The sequence below is a fragment of the Pteropus vampyrus genome, unplaced genomic scaffold, assembly GCF_000151845.1.
Source record: "Pteropus vampyrus isolate Shadow unplaced genomic scaffold, Pvam_2.0 Scaffold58, whole genome shotgun sequence".
NCBI lineage: Eukaryota > Metazoa > Chordata > Mammalia > Chiroptera > Pteropodidae > Pteropus > Pteropus vampyrus.
Window position 1 is genome coordinate 8717944 of NW_011888839.1, and position 25000 is coordinate 8742943.

At 36.8% G+C, this 25000-nt stretch overlaps 1 protein-coding gene across 3 annotated transcripts in view; it reads right to left on the bottom strand.

Annotated features, from left to right (window-relative positions):
* KLHL32 (kelch like family member 32) overlaps positions 1-25000 on the bottom strand; it is a 175320-nt gene that overhangs the window by 21228 nt on the left and 129092 nt on the right. The window contains exons 7-8 of one of the 3 annotated variants that reach the window (XM_011360747.2): positions 13605-14331; positions 972-1030 (exon numbers count right to left, since the gene is read on the bottom strand). In XM_011360747.2, the coding sequence (XP_011359049.1) occupies positions 972-1030; positions 13605-14331 (786 nt within the window). The remainder of the gene's footprint in view (positions 1-971; positions 1031-13604; positions 14332-25000) is intronic. The other 2 variants (XM_023530954.1, XM_023530955.1) reach the window with 2 other exon arrangements.

A 25000-nucleotide genomic window follows, 5' to 3' on the forward strand; every position in this document is an offset into this window, starting at 1 on the left:
GTTTCTATGGCTTGGCCACCGTGAATAATGCTGCAATGAACATAGGGGTACATATATCTTTACAGGTAAATGTTTTCAAATTTGGGGGGTAGATACCCAGAAGAGGGATTGCTAGGCCATAGAGTAATTCTGTTCTTAAGTTTTCAAGGAACCTCCATACTGTTTCCCATAGTGGCTGCACCAATTTACATTCCCACCAGCAGTGTGTGAGAATTCCTTTTTCCTCCCTGACAACCTCTCTAACACTTGTTATTACTTGTCCTGTTGATAACAGCCATTCTAACAGGTGTCCCATTTGCGACATGAATGGATTTTAGGATTATTACACTAAGTGAAATAAGTCAGACAGAAAAAGTTGAGAACTGTTTGATTTCACTCATATGTAGATATAAAACTGAAAGCAACAAATGAACAAAACAAAAACTCATAGACACAGAAAACAGTATAGTGGTTACTGGAAGGAAAGGGAGGAGGGGAAGAGGTAGAAAAGGTGAAAAGGGGTCAAATATACGGTGATGGGAGGACGTTTGACTTTGGGTGGTGAACACAAAGCAATATACAGATTATGTATTATAGAACTGTACACTTGAAGCCTATATAATTTTATTAACCAATGTCAACCCCAATAAATTTAATAAATAAATATCCTTTCTTTGGATGCCTCTGAATATGAACAGCCACTCGAGATAATGGAAATAGAAGGCATTTAACTTATCAACATATCTTCCCTTTTTCTCTATATTAGGCAAAGCTCTGAAAGAATTAAGGATTTTGTATAACATAAAACTAAAGGAGCTGAAATTTTATGAGAAAAAAAGGCAACCAAAGAGCAGTTTATCCAGATGCTTCTTTTTCTCCATATAAGTTTAAGATGCATGTGTATGTGTAGACTTGGCATTCCAACTATTACTGTCGACTCTTTTAAAATTCATGTTAATTAAGGTAATTAGCTTTTCTTATGTGATTCTTACCTGGTTAGGTTCATATACCATTAGTCTGTTCTGATACTGTGCCGTGTTAGTTACTCCACCTGTAATGGATTAACATGTGTTAGAGTTTTTATGAATAAGAAATAGAATATTCCAACATAAGAATGAGATACAATTAAAGGAAAATTAGCTACTGCTGAGGATCTGTTTGTATACCCTTATGGTGAACCCACAACATTAATTAAGAAGTTTATTGTTGAAGTAGTTTCATTTTTGAGAACATTTCAGAAGCAATCCAGTTGAGAGCAAGCAACAAGTATGCTGAAATTACCTAGAGGTCCCCAATTCTGGCAAGCTGCTCTGCATGGCCAGAATGAGAGGAGAAAGTACGTGGAGGGAGTGGGAGTGAATACAGCACACAGACAAATCTCTGCAATTTATGCCAGGAACATAGTTATATGGAAAACACTTGTCTTTAGCTAAATTGGCAATTTTATAGCTCTAACCTTCTGTATACTAGCACAGTAATATCTTGATATCTCTTTGGAAGAACTATATCTAAGAAAAGACATTACTTATCTAAAGAGATCGACAGCCACTGCTGTCCAATAGGATATAACAAGAGTCACAAATGCGAGTCACATATGCAATTTAAAATTTTCTAGTAGCCACATTAAAAAGTAAAAAGATGGTAAAATCAGTAGAATTAAACTTCATATATAGCCAAAGTATTATCATTTCAACATGAAACTAATGTAAAAAATTAGAATTTTTAAATATATTTTCTTATAAGTCTTCAAAATCAAGTGTGTGTTTGGCACAGCCCATCTCAAACCAGTTCAGCCACATTTCACTCAGTTAGCCCCAGATGGCTAGTGGCTACCAAGCTGGACACACAGTTCTAGAGCACTGCAGTGCAGGTACTGCTCTCTACAAGTTTTTTGAAACCCTCTTGACAACTGCTTAGATCTAAAAGACTTGAGACCTTCTGCTTTTAGCTAAGTTTTTCCTATTTGTCTTCATACTTCTTTTCATGTTTGTGGTGTACAAGGAGTCCTGTAAAACCCAGGTATTATTGATTCTACTTTAATTTTTACCATTAAATGGAAAACTTAAAAAAAAAAAAACCAACATAAAACAGCATAGTGAAAAGATAATACTGAGTTATCAAATGTTAGGTAATAACAGAAATATGAGACCCCCTACTCCCCAAAAATTCTATCTTTAGAAATACTGCCTTATACAGAGGACTAGAAACTGGTATAAAATGAACAACATTCTTATTTTAATAAGTATCATAAAGAAGCAGCTAATTTTGCAATAGATCTAAAATTGGGCCATACTAAAAATTTTCTATTGAAATTTTTTAAATTTAAAAAATGAGTACTGTTACAATGCTGGCCAAGATAGTCTTAACATACCCCTCATCTTGACTAAACTTTAGATAGGCTTCTTCCTGTCTCTAGGCCCCTGGCCTCTATTTTCTTAGAGCATTTACTATAGAAAACTTTTCATTATAAATTCTTTCTCTGCCTCTTTGAGATATAAATAATTTAAGAAGCTGCTTGCAATTTTACAAACCAGGAATATTTTCCTCAAAGTCCTGGGAGCTATCCCATTGAAATGTAATCACCAAGGAAAATAATGCCCCTTTCTCCCATTTTCTGCGTTTAGGTAGGAGCCTAATTCTGATGAGTGCCAGTCAGCAAACACATATTGCCTAATCACAGAGAAAAACATTTACAAACTCAGCGATAACCGAATGTGCTCAACACATCACATTGAGCAACCTTCCTCCAAAAGTCCATTAGCACTTTCCCACCAGCTCACCCCAGTGCTTAAATCCCCTCCTGCCTCTTGTTTTTCAAAGGAGTTGATTTCAGACTGCATTTTGGACTCTCTCAAACAGTGCAATGTTCTTGAATAAAGTCTTCGTTGTCTGTTTTACTTTGTCCAATATAAGTCTTGCTTTGACAGTTCAAATACTTTGAATAGGTCACCACCATCAACTCCATGGCCAGGAGTCAAGTCGACCAGAATCCAGAGGGTTAGTGCATAATCTTTAACTGAACTGGAATAATTAATCAATACTAATGGATACATAAAGGGGAGGGAACCTGTCCAGGCCAATCATTACTCTCTCATTCAAATCCAATAAGAAGATTATATTTTTCATATAATTGACCATGGTTATTATTAACTAGAGGGCTTTTCTTTTCTTTTTCTTTTTTTTTTTTTTTTTAATTCTCTGAAGCTTGCAACCATTTTTTAAGCTCAATGAAAGCTTTATCTGTGGGGGAAATCCAAAGAACAGAAAGAAATTAGCTTCCTACCCTCAGAGAAAGTCTTCTCTGCTATTTCTCATTTGAATGTGTCATTTTAAAAATGAAATCAAAAGAAAAGAAAAACACTTAAGAAAGCTGAGTGTGAAATGCCTACATAGAGTCAAAATGCATATCAAAATAAATACAGAGGTATGTTTGCTTTTTCCTCTCAACCTTCCTTTTCTTATGTGATTAAAAATTAAATGTCCAATAATTCTTTCTCAGCATAACTACGCAAGAATGATCAAATCTATTGAGACCTTACAAGTTTTCAGTGTTAAAATAATTGCCAAGTTTTGAGCTGGGCCATAACCACCAGATTAATGTCCAACTCACCTATAATCATTTCTCCAAATGAGAGGGAACAGAAGGCAAATCTCTTACCCATTATTTCAAAACTTTGATGGTTTATCTACTTGTTTTAGAAATATGGGACAGAATTAATATCGACTGCAGTAAACTATCTGTTTATGACACTCTTTGAAGATATTTACACAACTATATGTATCAGATTCTGCCCATTATAGATTAAATGCACAACCAATAGATAAGAATATAGCTATTACCTCCTCTCTCCCAAGCAGGGTACACTATTTATCTTTATGCATTTCAGAATTATTATTTATAGTCTTCCACTGAGGCATCAGATACATTTATAATACGGTTTTTTTCTTAATCTGCACTCAGTAATTAGATTCCTTGCCCTTACATACAAATTTTCACTCACATGACAATGTTTAGAAAAGAGATACTGGGTTACTAGTTGGGAGTAAAAATAAAAGTTCTAGTTAGTTATTTGGTTGCTTACTTCTAGAATGTTAAACCACAGGAGGTGCCTAAAAAACGTAGTGCTGTAACTTTTACCACGTCAGGATTGCAAGGGAAAACCTTAGAAACTGCGTTCCCTTCAAAATGATTTACAAATAAGCATATAAATAAAAACCATTTCTTCTCGGTACAAAATATAAATTTTTAAAGAAGCATCCAAGTTCTCAGTCCACATTTCTTTAGCAGTGTTACTCATTTGCAGAGCTTTATCATTACATTCCCTTCACATAACACTTCACTTTTAGATTAATCTCCTGAAATGAGATGCTAAGGATTTGCATACAGATTTGACTATACAAAAATAGATATGAAATTAATAACAGTCTCTATATGTTTTAATTTCTCCTAGACTGGAGTACCCTTGCCTGCAGCAGTATTCCTGACTTTGAAAGTCATCAAGCTGATTTGTCTGCTCTGGGTTATGATGCCACATGCTGCTATACTGTCCCCTGCAATCAAAGCACTTGCAAAGATAGATTCCATGCCATCGAGTATATTTTATAGATTGGCAGTTTTGATCTCCCTCCCCCACCCCAGGGGGGATAATCTGCATCTTAACAGCTTTCTATAGATACATCTGTCATTAAATATGCCATCTTGTATCAGCATCCATTTTTAAAGCCAAGTTTTCCCTAACTTTGAAGTGCCACTGTCAAAGTTAAGCCTTTTCAGCCAAAATTGAAAATGAACAACCCTGTCTTATACTTTTGCACTGTGGTTTAAAGATATACTGCAGGTTCTCCCAAAGTCAAATAAGTCTTTAAAAACTGCCAGAAGGAATGAAAAGTTACCACCATGCTACCAGCAGTGAGCAATGCTTTCTATCATCAAAACAAGACTAAAGCATTTTTCTTAAGCTTCCCTGTTCAGCTCCTCACAAAATGTGACAAATGGATGACTACATACTGGAGAGAAGATGACAGGTGACTGCCAAACAAGCAACCTTCGTCTCTACTATGGAGAATTCACCAACTCCCAAACTCGCTGTGTTTGAGAGCAACAACTGGTCAATGCTGATAGCGTCTATAAAATAGTGTGTTTAGAAAAACAGCTTTCAGTATACATTGGTCGGGGTAGGTAGCGCTAATTTTTTTTCAAAGACAAATACCTCTGTTGATAGAGTCCTACACTATACTCTTTAGTAGAAACCTGTGGTACCTAATGCAGCGCTAGTACCCTTACTAGGATGAGCAAGATGCAAAGACCTGACTATGTCCATACTCTTAGAGAAGGTACTCCAGGCTGGAATTCTGCCGGCCAGTTCAGGATTGTGGAAAACCATTTCAAGATCTCTGCAACTCTCTCGGAAGCCCAAGTGCCCAGCTTCACACTAGTCGAGGGAGAGAGTTTGGGGACAGGCTGTGGCATCAACAGGCTCTTTTATGACTCTATCTTTGGGGGAAGCACTTAACACAGCCAGTGTCAGTTTCCTCACCATCAAAATGGAGATGATGATCTCTCATAGGTTTTTAGATGAGCTACAGTGCATGGTACGGAGGCAATCCACAAAAGGAAGTTTACGACAGTACTGTACTGGTTTGTTTATGGAAATTTCTTACCATTTCCACAAAGTGTACAAATGAGTATACATGAAATTTTGAAAAAAATAATGAAATATGGAATACTGAATAAATGAATGAATTCTGTAGTCTGAAATATATTTCTTATAGCTCTTTTTTTCCTTAATAACCAGAATTACTAGATGACATATAAGGGTATCAAAGGCTTTTTGCTTCTTTAATAGTTTAAGCATCTCCTCCATAAACTTGCTCCAATTCTCAAAAGACTAAAACTTCACACTTACAGTCTAATTATCAAAGGAATGACCAAGTATTTAGTGTGAGTTCATGTTAGTCATCTTTTTAAATAGAGCCAAAGTCGTTATCAGTCCTTGATAAAAGAGACACCATGGGTATATTTGTAATAAATGCAAAACTAAACTTTTATTATCTATTTTACACATTAGACTGTCCATATTTTGGGAATGTTTATAATGCTACATAAACAATTAAAGTCAAGAATCTTTCTGCTAAATAAGCATCTTTAATAGAAGCACACTTAATCCATGCATTAAATTAAAACTAGCATCCATATTATTTCTGTCACACTTGAGGAAACCACACAAACGGATGGGTAATTAATATACTCAAAATCAGCAGTCTCAGAATTACAAATAATATCTATAAAGAAAGGGCTGATACACTTGAAAATATAAATTGTATTTATGTTACCTAGAGTGAATACACATAAACTTGTTACCCAAAATATGTAAAGTATGCACCATGTGCTATTTTAAATAAGTGAAACAATAAACAAGGGTAAAATCTACCACAACGCAGATGTCTGGTGCCCTTTAAAATCTCAATAAAATTCCTTCTTCTGTTCCTCATTCTGTAGAGAGCTGAAATCCTGCCTCTGATTTCTGTCTGTTCCCAGCAGGGTGAAGCTCTCAAGGTCTCTTCTGCTTGTCCCTAGAATACCTGGCTTTGTTGTGTTCTTGTTGGATCTTTTTTCTCCCTCCCGCCATTAACCACAGTCTTCGGCTATTCTCCACTTCCATACTGTAGCTTTAACTTTCTTCTCTCCTCTTGGGAATAAAGAAATGACATATTTCCCATATTCGTAGGTAGAATAATTCAGCTCACTTTTTATTCTACCTTCTTTTTCTAAATTCATTTAGACAGACACAAGCAGGTTGTGTAAAAAGAGAAAGGCTGTTCTCTTCATGAGAGGAATTCTGGAGTCAATAGGGTGGACTTTTTAAAAACTCCCTAAATTAACCATTCTAAAAGCCATTGACTACTATATGTAATCCTTGCAGAAAGCAATGTTCTAATCTAAACCAACACATTTTAGAGTAGCTCCATATTATCACTAACATTTTTAACTTTATATTACCTTTATGTTTTAGAAACTGAATTACAGAACCACATAAAGGAAGACATCTATGGCTCAGCTCTGTGTCCTGAGAAAGATGGTCGGTTAAACAATAAAAGGTAACCAAACGGTTGTTGATCCTAAACAAATCCCCAGGTATAATTATTCTCCTGTGTATCGTTTACTTTCGGCCATGCCACTTGGAAGTGCTCTTTAAAATCTAAGCATGTTTTTGAAGATCTTTGTTATAGTGATAAACAACTGATTTGAGTGGTGTCATGGAGAAAGCATGATTTTCAAAAACCAGAGACACAGAGGTCAAATTCTCACTTTGTCAAATACCGCTGTGTGATCAGGGAAAATCATTTTACCTCTCTAAGCCTCATTCCGGGAGCAGCAGTGTGAGGGCAAACAAAGTGCTGCTTCTCCAGAATAAAGGGAAGCCAGTTAGGATGAAAGCTTTGCTAATTATTATGGAGAATGTAGGTGATCTGATTGCTTTCTTCAAACCATTTAGCTCACTTAAACCATTTAGCTCACTTAGCATTGTCAACTGGTTCATTTCTGTTTGGCCCCCATCTCAGTTCAATACTGTAGTGGTTTTGTTTTAATCACTTTCAGATGCGGAATAGTAAAGGCTGGGGCACAAGCAAAAGAGGAGAAAGTAATGATGCTAGGGCAGCTGGTTGCTACAATAAAACAACAAATAAGATTTTATTCTTAGCGGACATTTCAGTTCAGTAGGAACTTTTAAGCGGACATGCCAAGTGATTAAGCTGCAAACCTCTCTACCGGGCAGGTGGCTTCAACACATGGCTTCATCAGGGACAACAAACAGACTTTCTCTTATGTACTCACTCCTGCACCACATTTGATTCTCCCTCCACCAGACCTTAAGCCTTTGACACTCACCTAACTGGATCCCAGCATGCTGGACTCCTTCCAGGAGGTTCCATTGGACTATTCCCAGCCTAAAAACCTTCCATCATGAGTGAATCCCAGGATTTGCCTCCTCCAGTTATCTGCTGAACACCACCAAAAAAAACAGGACGCAAATTTGCAAACTCAGTTGACACAATTTGTGCTTTTCAACTTTAGTATGGGCTCTGACAATTTTTTTTTAACATGTCAGTTCCCTCTGTTTTTTCTCAGAGGCTTTTCCAAGGTCACTTTCCTCAGGCCCTCTCCCTCGTCCTGGCACTGTAGGATCTTGACAGGCAACCCTGTCTCTCACCTGATTCCGTCCAGAAGGAAACTCCTCAGGCTCCTACCCCTCACCTGTGAGCTTACTTAGGTCCACATCTGACATTGTCTCCTGCCCTCCAGGCTTAAAGCTCCGAGACTGAACCCCTCCCAACGTCCTCCTGCCTGTTTGTGCCCCCATGTCTATTGTCAATACTGTATCCCCCCCCCCCCCCCCGATTTATCACCATTTCTGGCACCTGGGAGGTGCTCTCAGCATTTACCAATCAAAGGATGCCCCTATTCCCTTTACCTTCCACTTCACTTTCTCCTTTCCCTTATCTACATATTTTCTTAATGTATTCCTATCTTTAAAAAAAAAAGTCCCTTCCTTTGAGCCTTTTTATTCTACCTTCTTTTTCTAGATTCATCTAGAAACTTCTTTTTCCTTCCTACTCTTTTTTTTTTCCTAAAGCCAAAATGCTATTTATTAATTTATAATGAAAAAAACCATGTTGTCACATGGACCTGAAATATTTGTGTACCTAGAAACAGCACATTCTCTCCCTGCAGGCAGGAGCATCATGGTTGGAAAGTTGTCTGGTAAGCTCAGATTCAGGGAGTGAAGGTTACATCATATCCCAACCTCTTGCAAACCTGCAGTTTGCACTTTCTCACTTTCCAGTCACACCTTCAACCACTCACTGCATCCTAGCTTCCACCTTCTTCCACTCCCCCGAAACTGCTTTCTCTGAAATTACCAAGGAGTTCCTGATTGAAAAATGCAGAGGAAATATTTTGGATACCTCACCCCGTGCCCTTCTGCTGTGGCTTTGTTTCTATATCACCCCTCCTCCTCTGACCATGCCCATCCCACATTCTCGATCTCTTTCGTGAGTTCCCCCGGGGCATTGGGAGGGGTTCAGTCTTGGGTAGGAGGAGGGACCTCTCAAGCTCTAAGCCTCGAGGGTAGGAGACAATGCCGGATGTGGACATAGGTGAGCTCACAGGTGAGGGGCAGGAACCTGAGGAGGTTCCTTCTGCTCCCTCTGCACCTTCCTTGCCAATGTTTCCCAACCTTCTGCCCTTGGTTCCTTCCAGACAACCTCTCGCCCATCAGTCTTCTCACATTCTCCATGGCCTCACTGTATCTCAGCAGATTTGCTGTGAGAAAGAGAAGGCAAAGTCCTCTCTCTAAGTCTGAGGGGAGGGCATTTTGAGGAAAGTGAGGAAGTTATAGTCAGTGAAGGACAGTGGGTAACACTGTAGGGTATAGAGCAGTCTTGGGGAGCTGAGTATGTACCCATACCAGCCCTCCTGTCCTCTGGCCTCCCACAGGGCTCAGCTGCACAGACACAAGTGGACCACTGGGTTTGTCTGACATTGTGTGCTTGCCAGAGGGCAAGAGAATCATTGAAATAGTTGGACCATGAAGCCAAGGCCCGAGGACAGGGAGGGTTAATGGGTGAGTGGGAGGTAGCCAATAGACTTGAGGCCAAATTAGGCTGAAGGTGCTACAGACTTGTGAAACCTCTCATGCCCCTTGCACAAATTACTCCCTGCTTTGCACTACTTCTGTATCTTGGATATACTTCTATTATCACATGTAGTGTATGTTATATAATCATCTGCTTTAAAGTCTGCTCCTTCTATTATATTAAGAGCCCCAGCATAAGACCTATGTCTTACTCTGTTGTTCTAGCACTAACCCAGAACAAGACTTAATGAGGATGGAAACCCTGCACAGCATCTCCTGGTTGGTAAAAAGTGGAGCAAGTTTCACGTGTGTGACGGTAATCTGTGACCTCAGTGAACCACAATCCAGCCTCTGCCATGACACCTGTTAATTCCCAATATCTTATATATGATTTTTTAGATATAATTTTTTTGCACAGGTAGAGCAAATCTAAAGCTCTAGTAGTTTTAAAATGTTAATGAAATTTTACATTGTTCTAATTTTAATGAATTCTAGAAAAGCAAAAGTCCCTTTAGTAGGTTTGAATAAATTAAAGTTATTTCAAATGGGGCAATGCAAGCTTCATCTAAATTTAATCAAGGTGAAACATATTTTCTAGGGAGTTAAGAAAGCTTTAACAAATGTTCTTTCATTAATGAAATATCTGCACAACTCTTTGATTGTCAGCTCCTAGAGGGCAGGAAGGATATTTGCTGAATTAATCTTATTTATCTATGAACCATCACTAGACTTAACAAGGATGTAGCATTCACCAAAAGAATAAGAAAGCACTAAATACTGCTTTTGAGTAAATGCAGTAACATTTGTCTTACTTTTAAAGTTTTAAAGCACTAATTTTGTGGTTACCTTCTCACTGTCCTGCTGCCATTTGACAAAAATGAAAAGGAAGTTGTTCTGCAAGATGAGCTTGGAATTTTCACTCACAAAAAAAGGATCTTTTAAGTACTTCACAAACATTATCTTACAATGGAGAGCAAACCTTTCAAAGTGCAATTGAAGGATATTTAATGTTTATTTTACTTCAGTATTGTGAATTTCAAGCAGAAATGATGTGGAGCATTTGTGAATTGAGTCACAATGTCAAATGCTACAAGAGCCTGTAAAATCTGACTGTCTCTAACATCTTAAATGCTAACAGGTATATTCATACAGCCTGATTTTCTGAATTCATTTCTGCTTGTCTCACTTTAAAAACCATGGACAGGTTTCAAGGTGTCCTGACCCCAAAATGGACAGAGAAAGGGAAGGGGGTGTGTGGAGGAAGTGAGCATGCTAGAAATTATGAGTCTCTAAAGAAGCATTCATTTTGTGTTCTACAGAACAAAATTAAGGTACTAAGATCCACATTCTATAATCCTTACTACCTTCACCTGAGGCAAAGCTTGCAAAACACCAGAAGTGTGCCAATAACCCAACCTCCAACAATTAAATTGGAAATACTTGATTATCTGGTAAAGGATAAAGAATAGCCTCAAACATTTTCGTCTGCTCCAATAAATCAGGGTAGCACTTCGGAACCAGCGATAGGGTGAAACAAACCTGTCTTTTTTTTTCAAGGGGCCCATTAGCAAATCTAGTCGCCCCTCCCTATCCATGGTTAGATTCACAATTGATTTATTATAATCTGGTCCTGAGGAAAGAGGCAGACGACTGAAGGTATTAGAAATGTCACTGGTGATTTCCTCTTCTTCCCAATTAAAGGTATTGTACTGTACACAGGAAAGTGAGTTTTTCATCTCAAGTACACAGTAGGGAGAAACAAACCTGAGAAAATTGTGATTGTTTTCATTAAGTATGGTTAACACAGGCAGCATGTATTGGTGCAAAAAAGGAACAAAGAAAATGTATTTCCTTTCACAGTAGGAGAAAAACAAAGTGATATAGCAATAAGATCTGTAATAAGTTGATACATTTAATAAAATGGAAAAGGCAATATACAGACCCATATTGAAAGAGAAGTCAGCTTGATACCAGGATGATAGATCTAGCTTGTCTAAGATAAGTTTCTGTGCTTTCTTAAGGCCTCACTAAAGCAGGTATTAAGTAGGCATATCTTTAAGATTAGGTAAGGAAACTCCAGTGTTTTTTAAAAAGCTAGTTTTATAGCCAAAAAAATTAAGAAATACTTATGAAAATATTTATGAGAAATCTGTAAATAATTTAGAAACTTGTTAATGTAGGAATGCAGTACCATTAACAGATGAAAATTAAATGAGTCAATGGAAGGAATGAAAATTAGAAGAAAATATAAATTACACTGAGATCACACATTGTTTTATCTAAGTCAAATACAGGGCTGTTCCTTCTATTAGCAAAGGTGTATTTTAGCTAAATTTGAAGTTTCTTCAGCAAACTAATGGGAGATAGTCCTGGTGTTTTTTTCTTAACTACTGAAACATATATTTTAAAAAAAGGGAATAAGTCACCAGACAAATGAGGCTTTTATTTAAATATATCTACATATACTAACATATACACTCATATCTATTGTTTATTCAGCACATAGGACCAGTAATTGTTGGGTCCACCTCATTATCCTCTTCCTTAGTCCAAATCTTAGCTTCATTCATAATTGCCAAACACTTAAGCCCTGACCTAAGTTTTTTCGATGAAATTACCAATAACTGAGGCACTATCTAGGCTGTCTCCCTGGTTATTGAGGATAACAGAAGGAAAAAAATGGGCAGAGTCCAAATGGATTTAGTTTAAATGTAAGAGACAATTTTGTCAGCGCAGATGTTAAATAACGAAGAAGTTTTCACAGGTGAACTTAAAAATGATGATTTCTTCCAAGTACAAACATCTCAAAGTTACTCAAAGTATAGCAGGTCCTCAAATAATGTTGTTTTGTTTAAGGTCGTTTTGTTATAACATTGATGAGATGCCACAGGAACTTAACTCTTGTTTATGTAAATTAGCCGATAGAAAAGCTGGTTTCGTTATACATCGTTTCACTTAAAGTTGCAACACCTATCAACATTATGTGAGAACTTACTGTATTTATTTGATTTTCCTCTTTGTCTTTGACATGGAAATTCAATAAGTTCCGTTTGGGTTACAAAATTATTATCTGCCAACTAAAGAGAAGATGCAACTTTCTTCCCTGATAGGTAAACCTTTCAAAGGGAAACTTTTTATGTCTTTTCAATAATGGAACTGGAAACACAGGCTAATAATAATGTGATCTTGATACATATGCCTCACAGACTCCTGTACAAGTGAAAAAGCAACTGTGAGGGGTTTGAAGGTGTATGTGGGTGTGGATGAAATAAGACTGGCAATGAGTGAATAATTGCTGAAGCTAGGGTTATGAGTACATGGAGTCCATTATACTAGTCTCTCTACTTTTCTCATAATCAAAAGATTTTTTAAAAAGTAAAAGAAAAGAAGAAACTAAAATAATAGTATCCCTCAAATAATCAGGAAGAATGGGAGAGTAAATAGGAATGAAAGATTAGGATGGCATGAGTAACTACACAGTTAATACAAAATGTTATTTTAGCCAATAATTTAAATCCTTTCCTTCAATACATAGCGATGCTCTTACCTGGATATATACCCATTGCTATACTCATTCAAATGAGTTTACTGGGCTTTTATTTCTCCTGCCCTGTCTTTGATGAAAGGCTCCTAGTCAGACAGCCCAGAGTGAAAGTAAAAGCAAAGGACCTGGATATCTACAAGGCACACAATATATATAATCCATGAATATCAAAAACAGACAATCTAAACAACAAAAGGTTTGGTAGAAAAAGGTGTGATGAGCCATTAATTTCCATCTTGAATTTTTACTCCACTAATCTGTCGGGAAGTCACAGAAGTCTATTACATTGCTCTGTATAGAGTAGGTGCTCAACAAATAAATGTTAATTAGGTAAATGGCACCCTTGGCTCATTCATTTCATGACACTAACAAAGCTTGACTTTTAAATTTATGCCACAATGGAAGTGTTTTTAAATAAATCCAGTATATGAGGCATGTTCTACCTGATATCCAAAGAAGACCATCCGCCACATATCCAGCGTGACATGAAAGGGATCGGTCAAAGGACTGCACGAAAGTCCATTTGTTCTTCTTGGGGCAATATCGCTCAACTGTGGGCAGAACCTGGCGCAGTTCATTTCTGCCCCCAACTGCATAGAGGTATTCATCCATGGCGCCCAGCACAAAATGCTCCCGGCAGTTTTTCATGGGTGCTATCTCTGCCCAGGAATTACTGCGGGGGTCATAGCGACAGGCAGTCCTCACGGCACACGTCCGGCCACTGGCATGCTCAACTTCCCCTCCTGCTACAAACAGGAAGTCCCCCATGACTGCCACACAGTGGTGGCTCCTTCCCACAGGCATGGGGGCCAGCTCACTCCAGTTGGCAATGGCAGCTATGAGAGCATTCTCTTGATCAACGGGATTGAAGTACCGAAGTTCTTTGACTTTACAGACTTCACGTTTTTTCCCACCAATGATATACAGAGTGTCTGACTGGAACCTTGGTTTGGTCCTGCAAGTCTGCCACACGGGCTGTGCATAGATGCTCTGGTGGTATTCCAGGGCCTCATTGACCAGAGCTGTTGCGGTCTCGCTTGCCTGGACGAGGGGGTGGGACAAGGCAACAGTATGTAGAGTATCCACATCCATCAGGCCAAAGCGGATATACTGCAAGAGCTCATCCATGTACTGGTAATGGCAGTTGTGTTCCAACCACCTCACGGCTAGCTGAAACAGAGGGAGGTAGATGAGAAGAGAACAAAGGTAAGAAAGAGAGCCACAGCAATGGCATTAGGCAGGTCACCATGTATTCTTCCAGGCACTTCATAATACATTGTTTTCTTAAAAAACCATGTAACACTGGAATCTTCTGATACCCAGTTGAGGATTTTTAATATTTTCTATATTAGCCAAAAAATAAAAAAATCACAGAAGAACTCAAAACTTTGTAGGAGTTAAGAACAATGTTAAGCAACAGTGACGGGGACTTAAGGTATCACTTGAAGTGAACAATAATCATTTTCAAAGAAGAAAACAGCCTGTCCCTTTACGTTTCATGCATGAGAGTCTTGGCACATCCCATCCTCAGGAAATGGCAATGGTGAGCAGTGTCATCACAGCTCACACAATATATGTCACCCATGAGACAAGGCGCTGTATCAATACAAGTAATGTAAGAAAATATGATATCATCTGAGACCACAGGGTATACTTGAGAGAAAATCAATATTACACTAGTAGAATGATTCAGAAAGAAAAAGGACTTTTTCCCCCTGCCCCTTCAGTAGATGCATCAGTGAGGAAGCAAGAGAAGAAAAAGAAAGATTGCAATCTATTGATTTAACTTTTTTTCTTAATTACTTCTCATCTTCAAGACAGTTGTTGTTTGCTTATATAAGATACCAGTAATTTGTTAGAACCATTTTCACAGAAACAGTATATAGAGGAGACTATCTTTGTTATTATGAACGCAATAGCAGAATGTAATCCTAACCTTTTTGTTTAGGTCTAGATCTCTTTCAAAAAGGAAAGGAGTAAGAACTTTTGGTTAAAAATAGAATCCCTTAAAACTAAAGCAGGTACATTAAGTCATCAATAACAAACTAAATAGTTTAGAAAAATACCATCAACAAAAAACTAAGTCACATTATAGAGCACCTGAAGTAATTTAATTAATTTGACTTCACATTTAAGTTTGGCAAACCTGCCCACACACCAGCATAAAGAAGTTTATCTATTATCTCTGGTCGACATATTTAAAACACTATTCTTAGCAGCACTTTATAAAACTCGATCTCCTGACCAGTAGTCCCCAACCTTTTTTGGTACCAGGGACCGGTGTTCCTATGAGAATCTAATGTCTGATGATTTGTGGAGCCGAGGTGGTGATGCTGGCACTGGGAAGCGGCTACAAATATAGATTAAGCTTTACTCGCTCTCCTGCCACTCACCTTCTGCTGTGCAGCTGGGTTCCTAACAGGACACGGACAGTTATCAGTCCATGACCCGGAGGGTTGGGGACCCCTGTCCTAGATAATATTAATGTGGATCTGAAGGAATTAGCATGAAAAAGTCAAACAATGAATTAGAATACTGAATCATTTTGTCATGCTTTCCTTGCTTTCTAACTAATGGAATTGGGGTCCTAGGCTTTCTTTTTCAGCTGATGCGTATCACTGAGGAAAAGTCTACAGAGGGAGTGAGAAGGAAATGTAGTGCTCTCGAATCATGAGCTGGGTTTTCATCTGGTGAAAAAGATCACTAAACACTCGAAGCGCTAGATGATTTCAGATCTTCAGAGTTTCTGTGTCCATTTGACAAATGGCTCCAGTAGGCGATGCATATTTTGGGCTTATCTTTTTAGCTTCTGAACAAAGAGAAAGTAGGAAGTGAATTCACTTCCAATATGCACTGAATTGTATCTTTTAATGAATTACATAGTTTACAGAAATGACAAAAGAATGTCACTGGGTGCAGAATAGCCTACTAATGCCAAGGCAGACATCGTGGAGGGCAGATGAGTGACACTCCAGCTGTGTTTCTAGGAACTGGCATTTTAATTTAATTAAGATACAACCTGATTTTAAAAATCTGTATATGGTAACATTAGTAATAATCAAAGATATTGCAGAAGAAAAACATCAATCATCAATTACCAGGTCTCTGCCAAAGTGGTGAGAGTTCTCAAAGGCAACATCCTGATTTTTCTCCACCCTAATTTTAGAAATTTCAAGGGATGAGGTTCCAAGTACTTCCCTGGTAAGATAATTCAACAACTTAATAAATGATTTTCCATTCTTTGCCCACAGAGCTTTCAAAAGTTATCAGGGATAAAGTCATCCCACTCAAGGTCATTTTTCATGTACCAGGTAAATTTTCTGAAGCTTAATCTTTGATATTGCTCCTATTTTAACGAAGTGATTCCAGCTGCTATTGCTTTGCAACAAATTTTTTACATCCTAATATTTCTGTATCTTTCATATGGATACGATAGGAAACAGCACTAGACAAACATTAGATAAATATCCGCGTGTCCATAGCCTCTTTTATAGCATAGTGTTGCCTATTTAATTATTTTTCTCTTTCCTCATAAATCAGATCTTCCTGTACCATAATCAGTCTTGTAGCCCATCTCTTGACACTCTCTGGCTTATCTTTATCTTTCTAGCAGTGTCACTGTGTGAGAAGTATACAAGCCACAGCTGGCCTCTCTGCCTTTAAGAAATATCTAAAGAGTCAAACCAGCAGTGGAAAAGTGACCACTGTGATCTATCGCTGATTAAGTTCTGGTTTCCTGTCTATTTGCACCTGTACATGATATATACACATGTATCAAGATGCTTTCCATGTTCAAATTCCCCCAAAACTATGTATTACAGAATATTTTGTGCACACACATTTAGTTTGCATTTTCTTGGGATAATTTTTATCTTATTTCTTGCCAATATTTCTAACTTCTCACACACTTTATATAACTTTCACACCTTTATCACTTATAAATATTTTCAGACTACATGAGTCATGTATACTTGGGTTTATCTTTTCTTCAGATTAAAGGTAAATATAATTTACAATTACTTATTCTGCCACCAACTTCAAACCATTCTCGCCTGGATAGAATGTTATTTATAGATTTAAATCCATTGCCTCTCAAACCTAACATGCACACAAATTATTTGAGGCTTCTGGTCAAAATGCAGATTCTGATTTAATAGATAAAGTGAAGAGGACTGGGAGTCCGCATTTTTAACAATCTCCCAGATGATGTGTATGACGCTGGTCCATGGACCACACTCTGAGTAGGAAGGCTTTATGAAACAGTAAATTGCTGTCTTATTAGAGTAGAATAAGTATATATTTCAAATTTAAGAAGTTTTAAATCAGATAAAATCTAAGTAGGATGCTTTAGTAAAGATATAAGACACTTGTAGTTTAACATTATGCGTAAGATAGCATATTTCTTAATAGTAAGGTATGAGTAAGACCTTATTAGAGGTAAGACAGCATATTTTGAGACTTTTGTTCTATAATGTCTATAATGATCTATAATGCCTATTTTGATTTTGATAGCATAAAGTAAGTCATATAAACACTCTGCAGTTTTGCTTTCACAATAAAACCAAACAAACAAACAAACAAACAAATAAATAAATAAATAAATAAATGTAAATGTGTTATTGTACTTGGTTTTTACTTTCATGAAAGTATAAAAGAGAAAAACCATTGAAACTATGGCTAACTCTTGTTTATCCAAATAATGAAAGAACTGACAAAAAACGGGTTATCTCAAAATCTCTTCTCCACAATGAACCCCACCACAGCACTCACTACTCACTGTCATGCTGAAGCAAAGGCAAGGTGGTGGAAGAAATCCGGAGCCCATTTAAGTAAGCAGAAGGCGGATTCATCATAGGGGCATTGCAGAACCTAAAGACCACAGTGTATTCTGTAGTGTATTTTGGTGCTTCTGTTTGAAAATGGTTATTCTGGGAACTGGTGGCTTTTAATGACACTACACTGAGAAAGCATAACCCAGGGAAGGCTGAAATCCGATTCTATTTCACTTATTCTGTCATACTGACATCCTCATCACCCTAAACTCTAGCATACTTTAATTGGGAGGAAAATGGAACATATACCAAAAGTCCTATCTCCCACTTTTTTGATGGCAAAGCGAGAGTGGAAAAGAAATCAAGGATTCACTTTGGGTGGATACAGCCAAGAGTACTCAGGAAACAAGGCCATTAGGCAAGATGGTTCCTAAACCATTTGAAACACAGGGACTGTCATCTATCTCCAACAAGTACAGGAGACCTACTAGGCACTCTGCCAGACCTTATCTAAGTCATCTTCTTTTAGGAAGCATTTGCTACAGTTTATTCCAAAGTCAACTCACCTCAGCCTCAGATCCTTGAAAAGTACAGTACCTGGCTATTATTTGTTGAGTACATGGAAAATTCTTTACAACTCTTCTTAGTCTAGTTCTCATATTTTTCATGAACAAACAATATCAATCCCTATATATTTTTATTTATCTATCACAGGCTTCAGTTTCCTATTTTATTATCTCATCTTTGTGGCTTCCCTTTAAAGCCCTTATAAGCTCTCAAAACTCCACATGGCAGCCTGCAATGTACTGGACTTACTTATACAAGGCCCCTGTTTTACTGTCTCAGATAACTGGTGCTGGCCACCTCTATTTGAGATTCTTGGCAATGCAATGAACATCGTAGTCTTTTAAGCCCTCAAATAAATAATAAAACATTAGGGCAAGAAGAAACTTTAGAGTACATTTGGTTCAAGCTTCTCAATTTCATAAATGGGTGTCAAATGCACAGAAGTTATCTGATTTACCCTAAGTCATGCAGCTAATTAGTGGGAAAGCTGGAACTAGAACCCTAATTTTGGAATTATACAACATGTTTTTCTATTATATCACATCATCATTAGTTTTACATCATGAATTATTTTAAGGTAGAATCCAGGCAAATACACTTAAACCCAAATATAATTTCTGTATTCTCTTTAAGTGTGTTTTTAAAAAAGCATGCTTTGCTTCAAGATAAGTTGACAATGTTTTTTAGTGACCCTCATTTATAGATTACTTCTTCATAAAAAGTAGGTATTTAATGGTATCAATTAAAAAACAAGTATTTAGAGGAAAGGGCATCCTTTGAGTCTTAAATTATTGTTTCACTTTTTATGGAAATGTATATTTCAATTCCAGGTTATTCCTTGTTAACAAAGCCTAGCTCAAAGATATATGGAAAAAACTAATCCCTTCCTTTAGTTTTCTCAGTGTATCCCAACTGACTGCTATTCTATAGAATAAAACACATGATATATTTAATCCTAAACATAAGAATAAAAAGCCTAAATTCTACAAATTTTTCTCTAATTCAATTAAACTATGTAATTAACTCGTATGTACAGTATTTGATTTACTATATGTTCAGAAATATATCAATTATATGAATAAATGTTACATTCCTAACATTACAAGTCCTCAAGTTGTGATTCAAATTCCTTTACTGTTCATGCTTGAAGAAACCCAGATAGAAACTGCTGTTTTGAAATTTAAAATTTCTGATCCTTAGAAAAATGCAGCTGTTTTGAAGTCTAATTCTGCTTATATATGTTCATATGTATGTATACTACCCAACTCGACCCCAAAGCAATGACAAAAATAAAAAATCTAACATTTACAGATTTCCTGGAAAATATATGAATTATGATGTCATCCCAAGTCCAAGAATATACATCAATGCACTATTCCATAAAAGTGCCTTTATATCTTGCAAATACAGTTTACCCTTGAACAACATAGGTTTGAACTGCATGGATCCTTCAGATTTGTAATTTTGCAGCCAAAGATTCAACCAACCTTGGGCTGAAAACAGTATTTTCAATCCACAGTTGGGAATCTATGGATGTGGAGGGCTGACCATATGCACTGTACACATACCACTTAAAGCAAGGGACTTGAGCATCCGCGGATGTTGGTGTACTCAGGGGTTCCTGGAACCAATCCCCCATAGATACTGAAGGAAGACTGTAGTTAAGTCTTTAGGCAGTCAAAAGTTATACATGAATTTTTGACTGCATGGGGTTCAGTACCCCTAACCCCTGCAATGTTCAAGGGTATATACAGAAATGCCCTTCTCATCAGGTGAGTGATCAAATCTTTTTAAACAACACTAACACAAGATAAAGCCCTTACAACATTATCTAAAAGCGATAACTATTTCTTTGCCTTGGTTCATAAGTATTCTTTTTCAAGGAAAAGGATATTCTAACCACGGAACTCATCAGCCAGAGCTGAGTAGGCAAGGACTGGTATTTTTGCCCACAGCCTTATTGTGCCCCCTGGTCAGGGGCAGCTATAATTATTCTTCTACTTAAAACTTGGTTGCAGGAAGCTTTGCTGTAGGGACACACTGAGCACTCCCAAAATTTCCCAGAATTCCATGCTCTGAAGGCACAAATGTCCTGACATTGAAATAAGCCAGGGTACCAGTCTCCCCGCAGGGCCCAAAATGGCAGCACAAATTCCACATGTCCACAAATTGAGAAACAGACAAAGGGGGCACAGGAAAAAACCTACCAAAAACTGAACTAACATTCGGAAACTCTACCAAAGAGCTGGGCCTATTAAAGAACTCTTGAGCAACACGCAGTGGGAAGCCACAGACGCACATTTTAATAGAATGAGTGACAATGCATACACAGAATTTTTCCTTTCTAAACAGAGTATCAAGCACACTCTCCATCTTCCAATCCATGTCCTTCGAAAGAAGCTGCATTGACAGTTATACATTATATGAAAGTATACTATTTTATATATCATTTTATAATGCTGTAAATTCTAATAAACATAAATATAAAACTTTAGCAAGATACTACTTTACTATTACATCCAGTTTCTTTGGATGATGAATGTGGAAAGTCTCCCTAGTGGCAGTGAGCAGGTGCTGAGAATTGTCATGGTAAGCTGCATAGACGCTCATCTCTTTAAAGTGAGTCCTGGAAGGCCCAAATAGTGACATATTAAACCAGAATAATGACTGCCACTGAGAGGAAAATTCATACTAATTAATAAATGCACCACATTTTGTAGCCATATTCTCTTCTTTGAGAATAAAAATTTTCTGTTCAAAAAAGACATCCCTATCAAATCCAAAAGCACCAAAACTAGGGACTCAGGATCAGAGTATTTTCCTCTACCAGAACATGAAAATGTTACCAGGGAGAAATATTAAAAATTATAATGGTGCTCACTTGAGTGCTATAATTAAAACTGTGTCAACATTTTGCTTATAAAACATTTTTCAAAGGAGGTTGCACATAAACCATTATAGCTAACTACAGTCTTATATAAAAAACATAGGCTATTTTTTCCTCTAAGAAATATATTTTGATAGAATCAAATCTGATGAGGCCTTAGGCTCATACTGTCAGAAAAAAAGACCTGACAGATTTTAAAAAGAATTTTCAGCTTAGGAGATATGATAATAACACATATTCTTTCAACATTCATTTAAAACTTCATAAAATTGGAACATAGGCAAATGCTATTATTTTTATTACCTTTAGCATTAAATTTGTGCCTGATAAAACTCTATTTTTTCAGATTGTATAAATCACCTTTTACTAAAGATTTCCATGGAGAGGAACAGTAATAGGTTTTTTAGAGGTTTAAAAAAACATGATGTATATGACACGATCAAATGGCTCAGGAAAACTCCCTCCCCTCCTCTAGATATCTATCTATCTATCCTAGACATATATCTAGAGATATATCTACCTTTATCTATACCTATATCTATATTATATCCATCCATCTATCTATCCATCCATCCATATCTGGAGAGAGACAGAGACAAAACATATGATAAAGCAAATGAGGTAATTTGTTTAAGAAATCAGCAAATCATATGGGTGTTCTTTGTACTATTCTTATTCTTGCAACTTTTAAGTTAAAAAAATATATATACTGCAGAGCACCAAAAGCAAGATTCCTTGAAACCAAGAATGTCTCTTTCCCATAACAGAGACAAACACCTAGGACTAGTGGAATCACAATGAAAACTCCCCTGAGGCCTGCCACATTTAAGTTTCAGGTATTTAGAAGTACAAATAAAAAGTGACCTGAGTTGTCTTTGGGTTCAGTCTTGTAACACAGCGGATTTTTTTAAAGGTACACTGTATATCAAGATGAAGAGAAAATAAAGATGGAAAAAAAGATGAGGTTAGTATATTGTGATGTCCTTTCTACCTGTGAGACTTGGCCACCAATTTAAGCTGGTCTTTGAAAAGTCAATACAAAGAGCAGCATGAGTACAAGGCTGACGTTGAAGCAGTCACTAGGCTTCTCATCTGTATAACGAATGAATTGATGAGAGAGTCTCTTCTGCCTACAGGATATATGTCACATGTGGATCCACCAAAAAGTAGTATTTTAAAATTGAATTCTTCAAAATTCCTATAAATGGGTGAGGCAACCAAAACTAATCATTGCGTCTAGCATCCAAGCTGCAAATTTCCATAGCAGTTTTTAGAAATCTCTTATCAGGAAAACAAAGTGATATTTCTGGCCCATAATTCCGTACTCACTAGAAATACAGGCGTGCATGTGTGTTCATAAAATTGCATGTGCACTCAGGCCCACCGGCATAGAATCAGGTAACATCATAGTCCTTTTCTCCATGGGAACAACTTTGTTCAGACCATATTACCCCACTTAATAGATATTATCTATTTTAAAATAAAACAACCCCAGTCAAAGAACGCAACACACATTTCAACTGTTTTAAGATATTATTTATTTGTTTAGAAGCCCATAATGAGATTTTATATGTAAATGCAAATATTCTGTAAAGTAGTCACATAAATTTTTACCTCATGACTGCCTTTATTTAAGAATGCCATCCCCATAACTAGAAAATATAAAGTTTTTTAGATGGGAAGACTATCCCACAGGACAACAAAGACAACTAACATCACATGTGCCAACAATGTTGCAGGGAAAATAAATGAGACCCATTCTTAGTCTCCTCATATTTGAGCAGAATACAGAAACAATTAGAAATAACTTTTTATACTTCCCCTCCAATGGTCTGGTAATGATTTCTAAGCCAAAAATTAATACTTATCCATCTAATCATTGATGGCGTCAGAGTATTACTTGATAGTGGACTGAAGGCATGAGACTTCTAAGTAAAATGTTAAGTGTTGCATATTTATAGATGATATCTTTCTATATGTAAAAGATGACAACATGTGGTCATCTATTCGTACCTCACAATATTAAAATTATATTGTTAAAATAAAACTGAAAAATGAGAGAAAACCAATTTGGTCAATAAAAGAATACAGCTGTATCCCACTGGCAACATGGACTAGAGTGACCCTACATGGATCACACCATTTCACATTATTTTCCAGCTACTGCATGCAATGAGGATGTATTATCAGGGTGAAGTCAGCTGAAGTGATCAGGGAAATCCTGGCACTTAATATCTACCACTAAGTGGTACATGCCCATGGAAGTGAATGTGACACAATGAAAAAGAGGCAAGATTTGATGTCGAAAGACCTGTTCCTGCAACTTAATGTATTTGAACATTTATGAAAAACGCCAGCATATTAAGGCTCAGTTCTATCATCTGTAAAACAAAGACGATATTAGACCATGGGGTCTATAGAAGACTGAATGAGATAACATGTGAAAGTGCTTGGTAAACTGTGACATTTAGAAAATATACAAAAGTAGTATGATGCCAATGCACAACCAGGAGATGGAGCTAATCTTCAAATCAATTATCTTTTTGAATTCATGACAAAGCCAGCACATTCTCACTATTCTTATATAACACAATATTGTGCAATATTGATATAGATTTGAGAGATTGCTATAGTTGACAAGAAACTTGCTACACACTTCACATGCCATAAAGTGATAATAAAGTAATAATAAAAGCACGGCAGATAATCCGTTGCAAATTATAAACTAGCCTTTATGATGAGCCCATTTTCACTCCCGTGAATTCAGTAATTATAACCAAGTTATTTAAGGCCTTTGGCTTTATTAAATCCCAAGTTAAAAAAGCATGAATAAAGGAATACATGAGTGAGTGAATGAATGAATGAGTGAGTGAGTGAAAAGAGAGATACAGACATAAACCTAGTTGCCTCTGCGTAACACCTAGTGTATAGTTACTTTCTTTACTTGGCTTGAGTCCCCCATTAAAAATACTTGAATTCATGTCCACGAATACCCTCAAATCTCAACTCAGTTAACTTAGTAGTAAGGAAAAATACGTATAAACTAAGCTATCCAGCTTAAGATAACTAAAATAATGATTGTCTGAGTTGATTACTTTTCTTGTTTTACGGCTCTGGGGAAATGATATAACTGTGAATCTTTTCATTTAGTTTTTTGATTTGTCCATTCTTCAGTTTTTTTATTGAATGTCCATTATATGCCAGGAAGTTAGTTGGTGAGAAAGAAGATTTTAATCAGCACATATATATGCATTCTTATTTGCCATTCACTTCCAAGCTCTATTAACATTATAAAACTCAAAGCTTACTAGATCTTGAGTGTCTTATCATATCCCTGTAAAGTATACTTATGGACTATGGAATTGGGAGGAGAAAGTCCTGCAAATCTGGAAGTTTCAATCTACTGTAGGCAGATTTGCAGACACGCGAAAATCACCTTTTTATGTTACCATTTCATTCATGAGTATATTAAATATTGCTGGGAAATTCATAAATGTTGACTTTTTAAAAAGCTATTTCATTTGTAAACATGCCCTGGAGCATCCTGAGAGCATCAAGCCTTTGAATACTCCTTTATGAACTGATTCAATAATAATGAACCAATAGAAGGTTC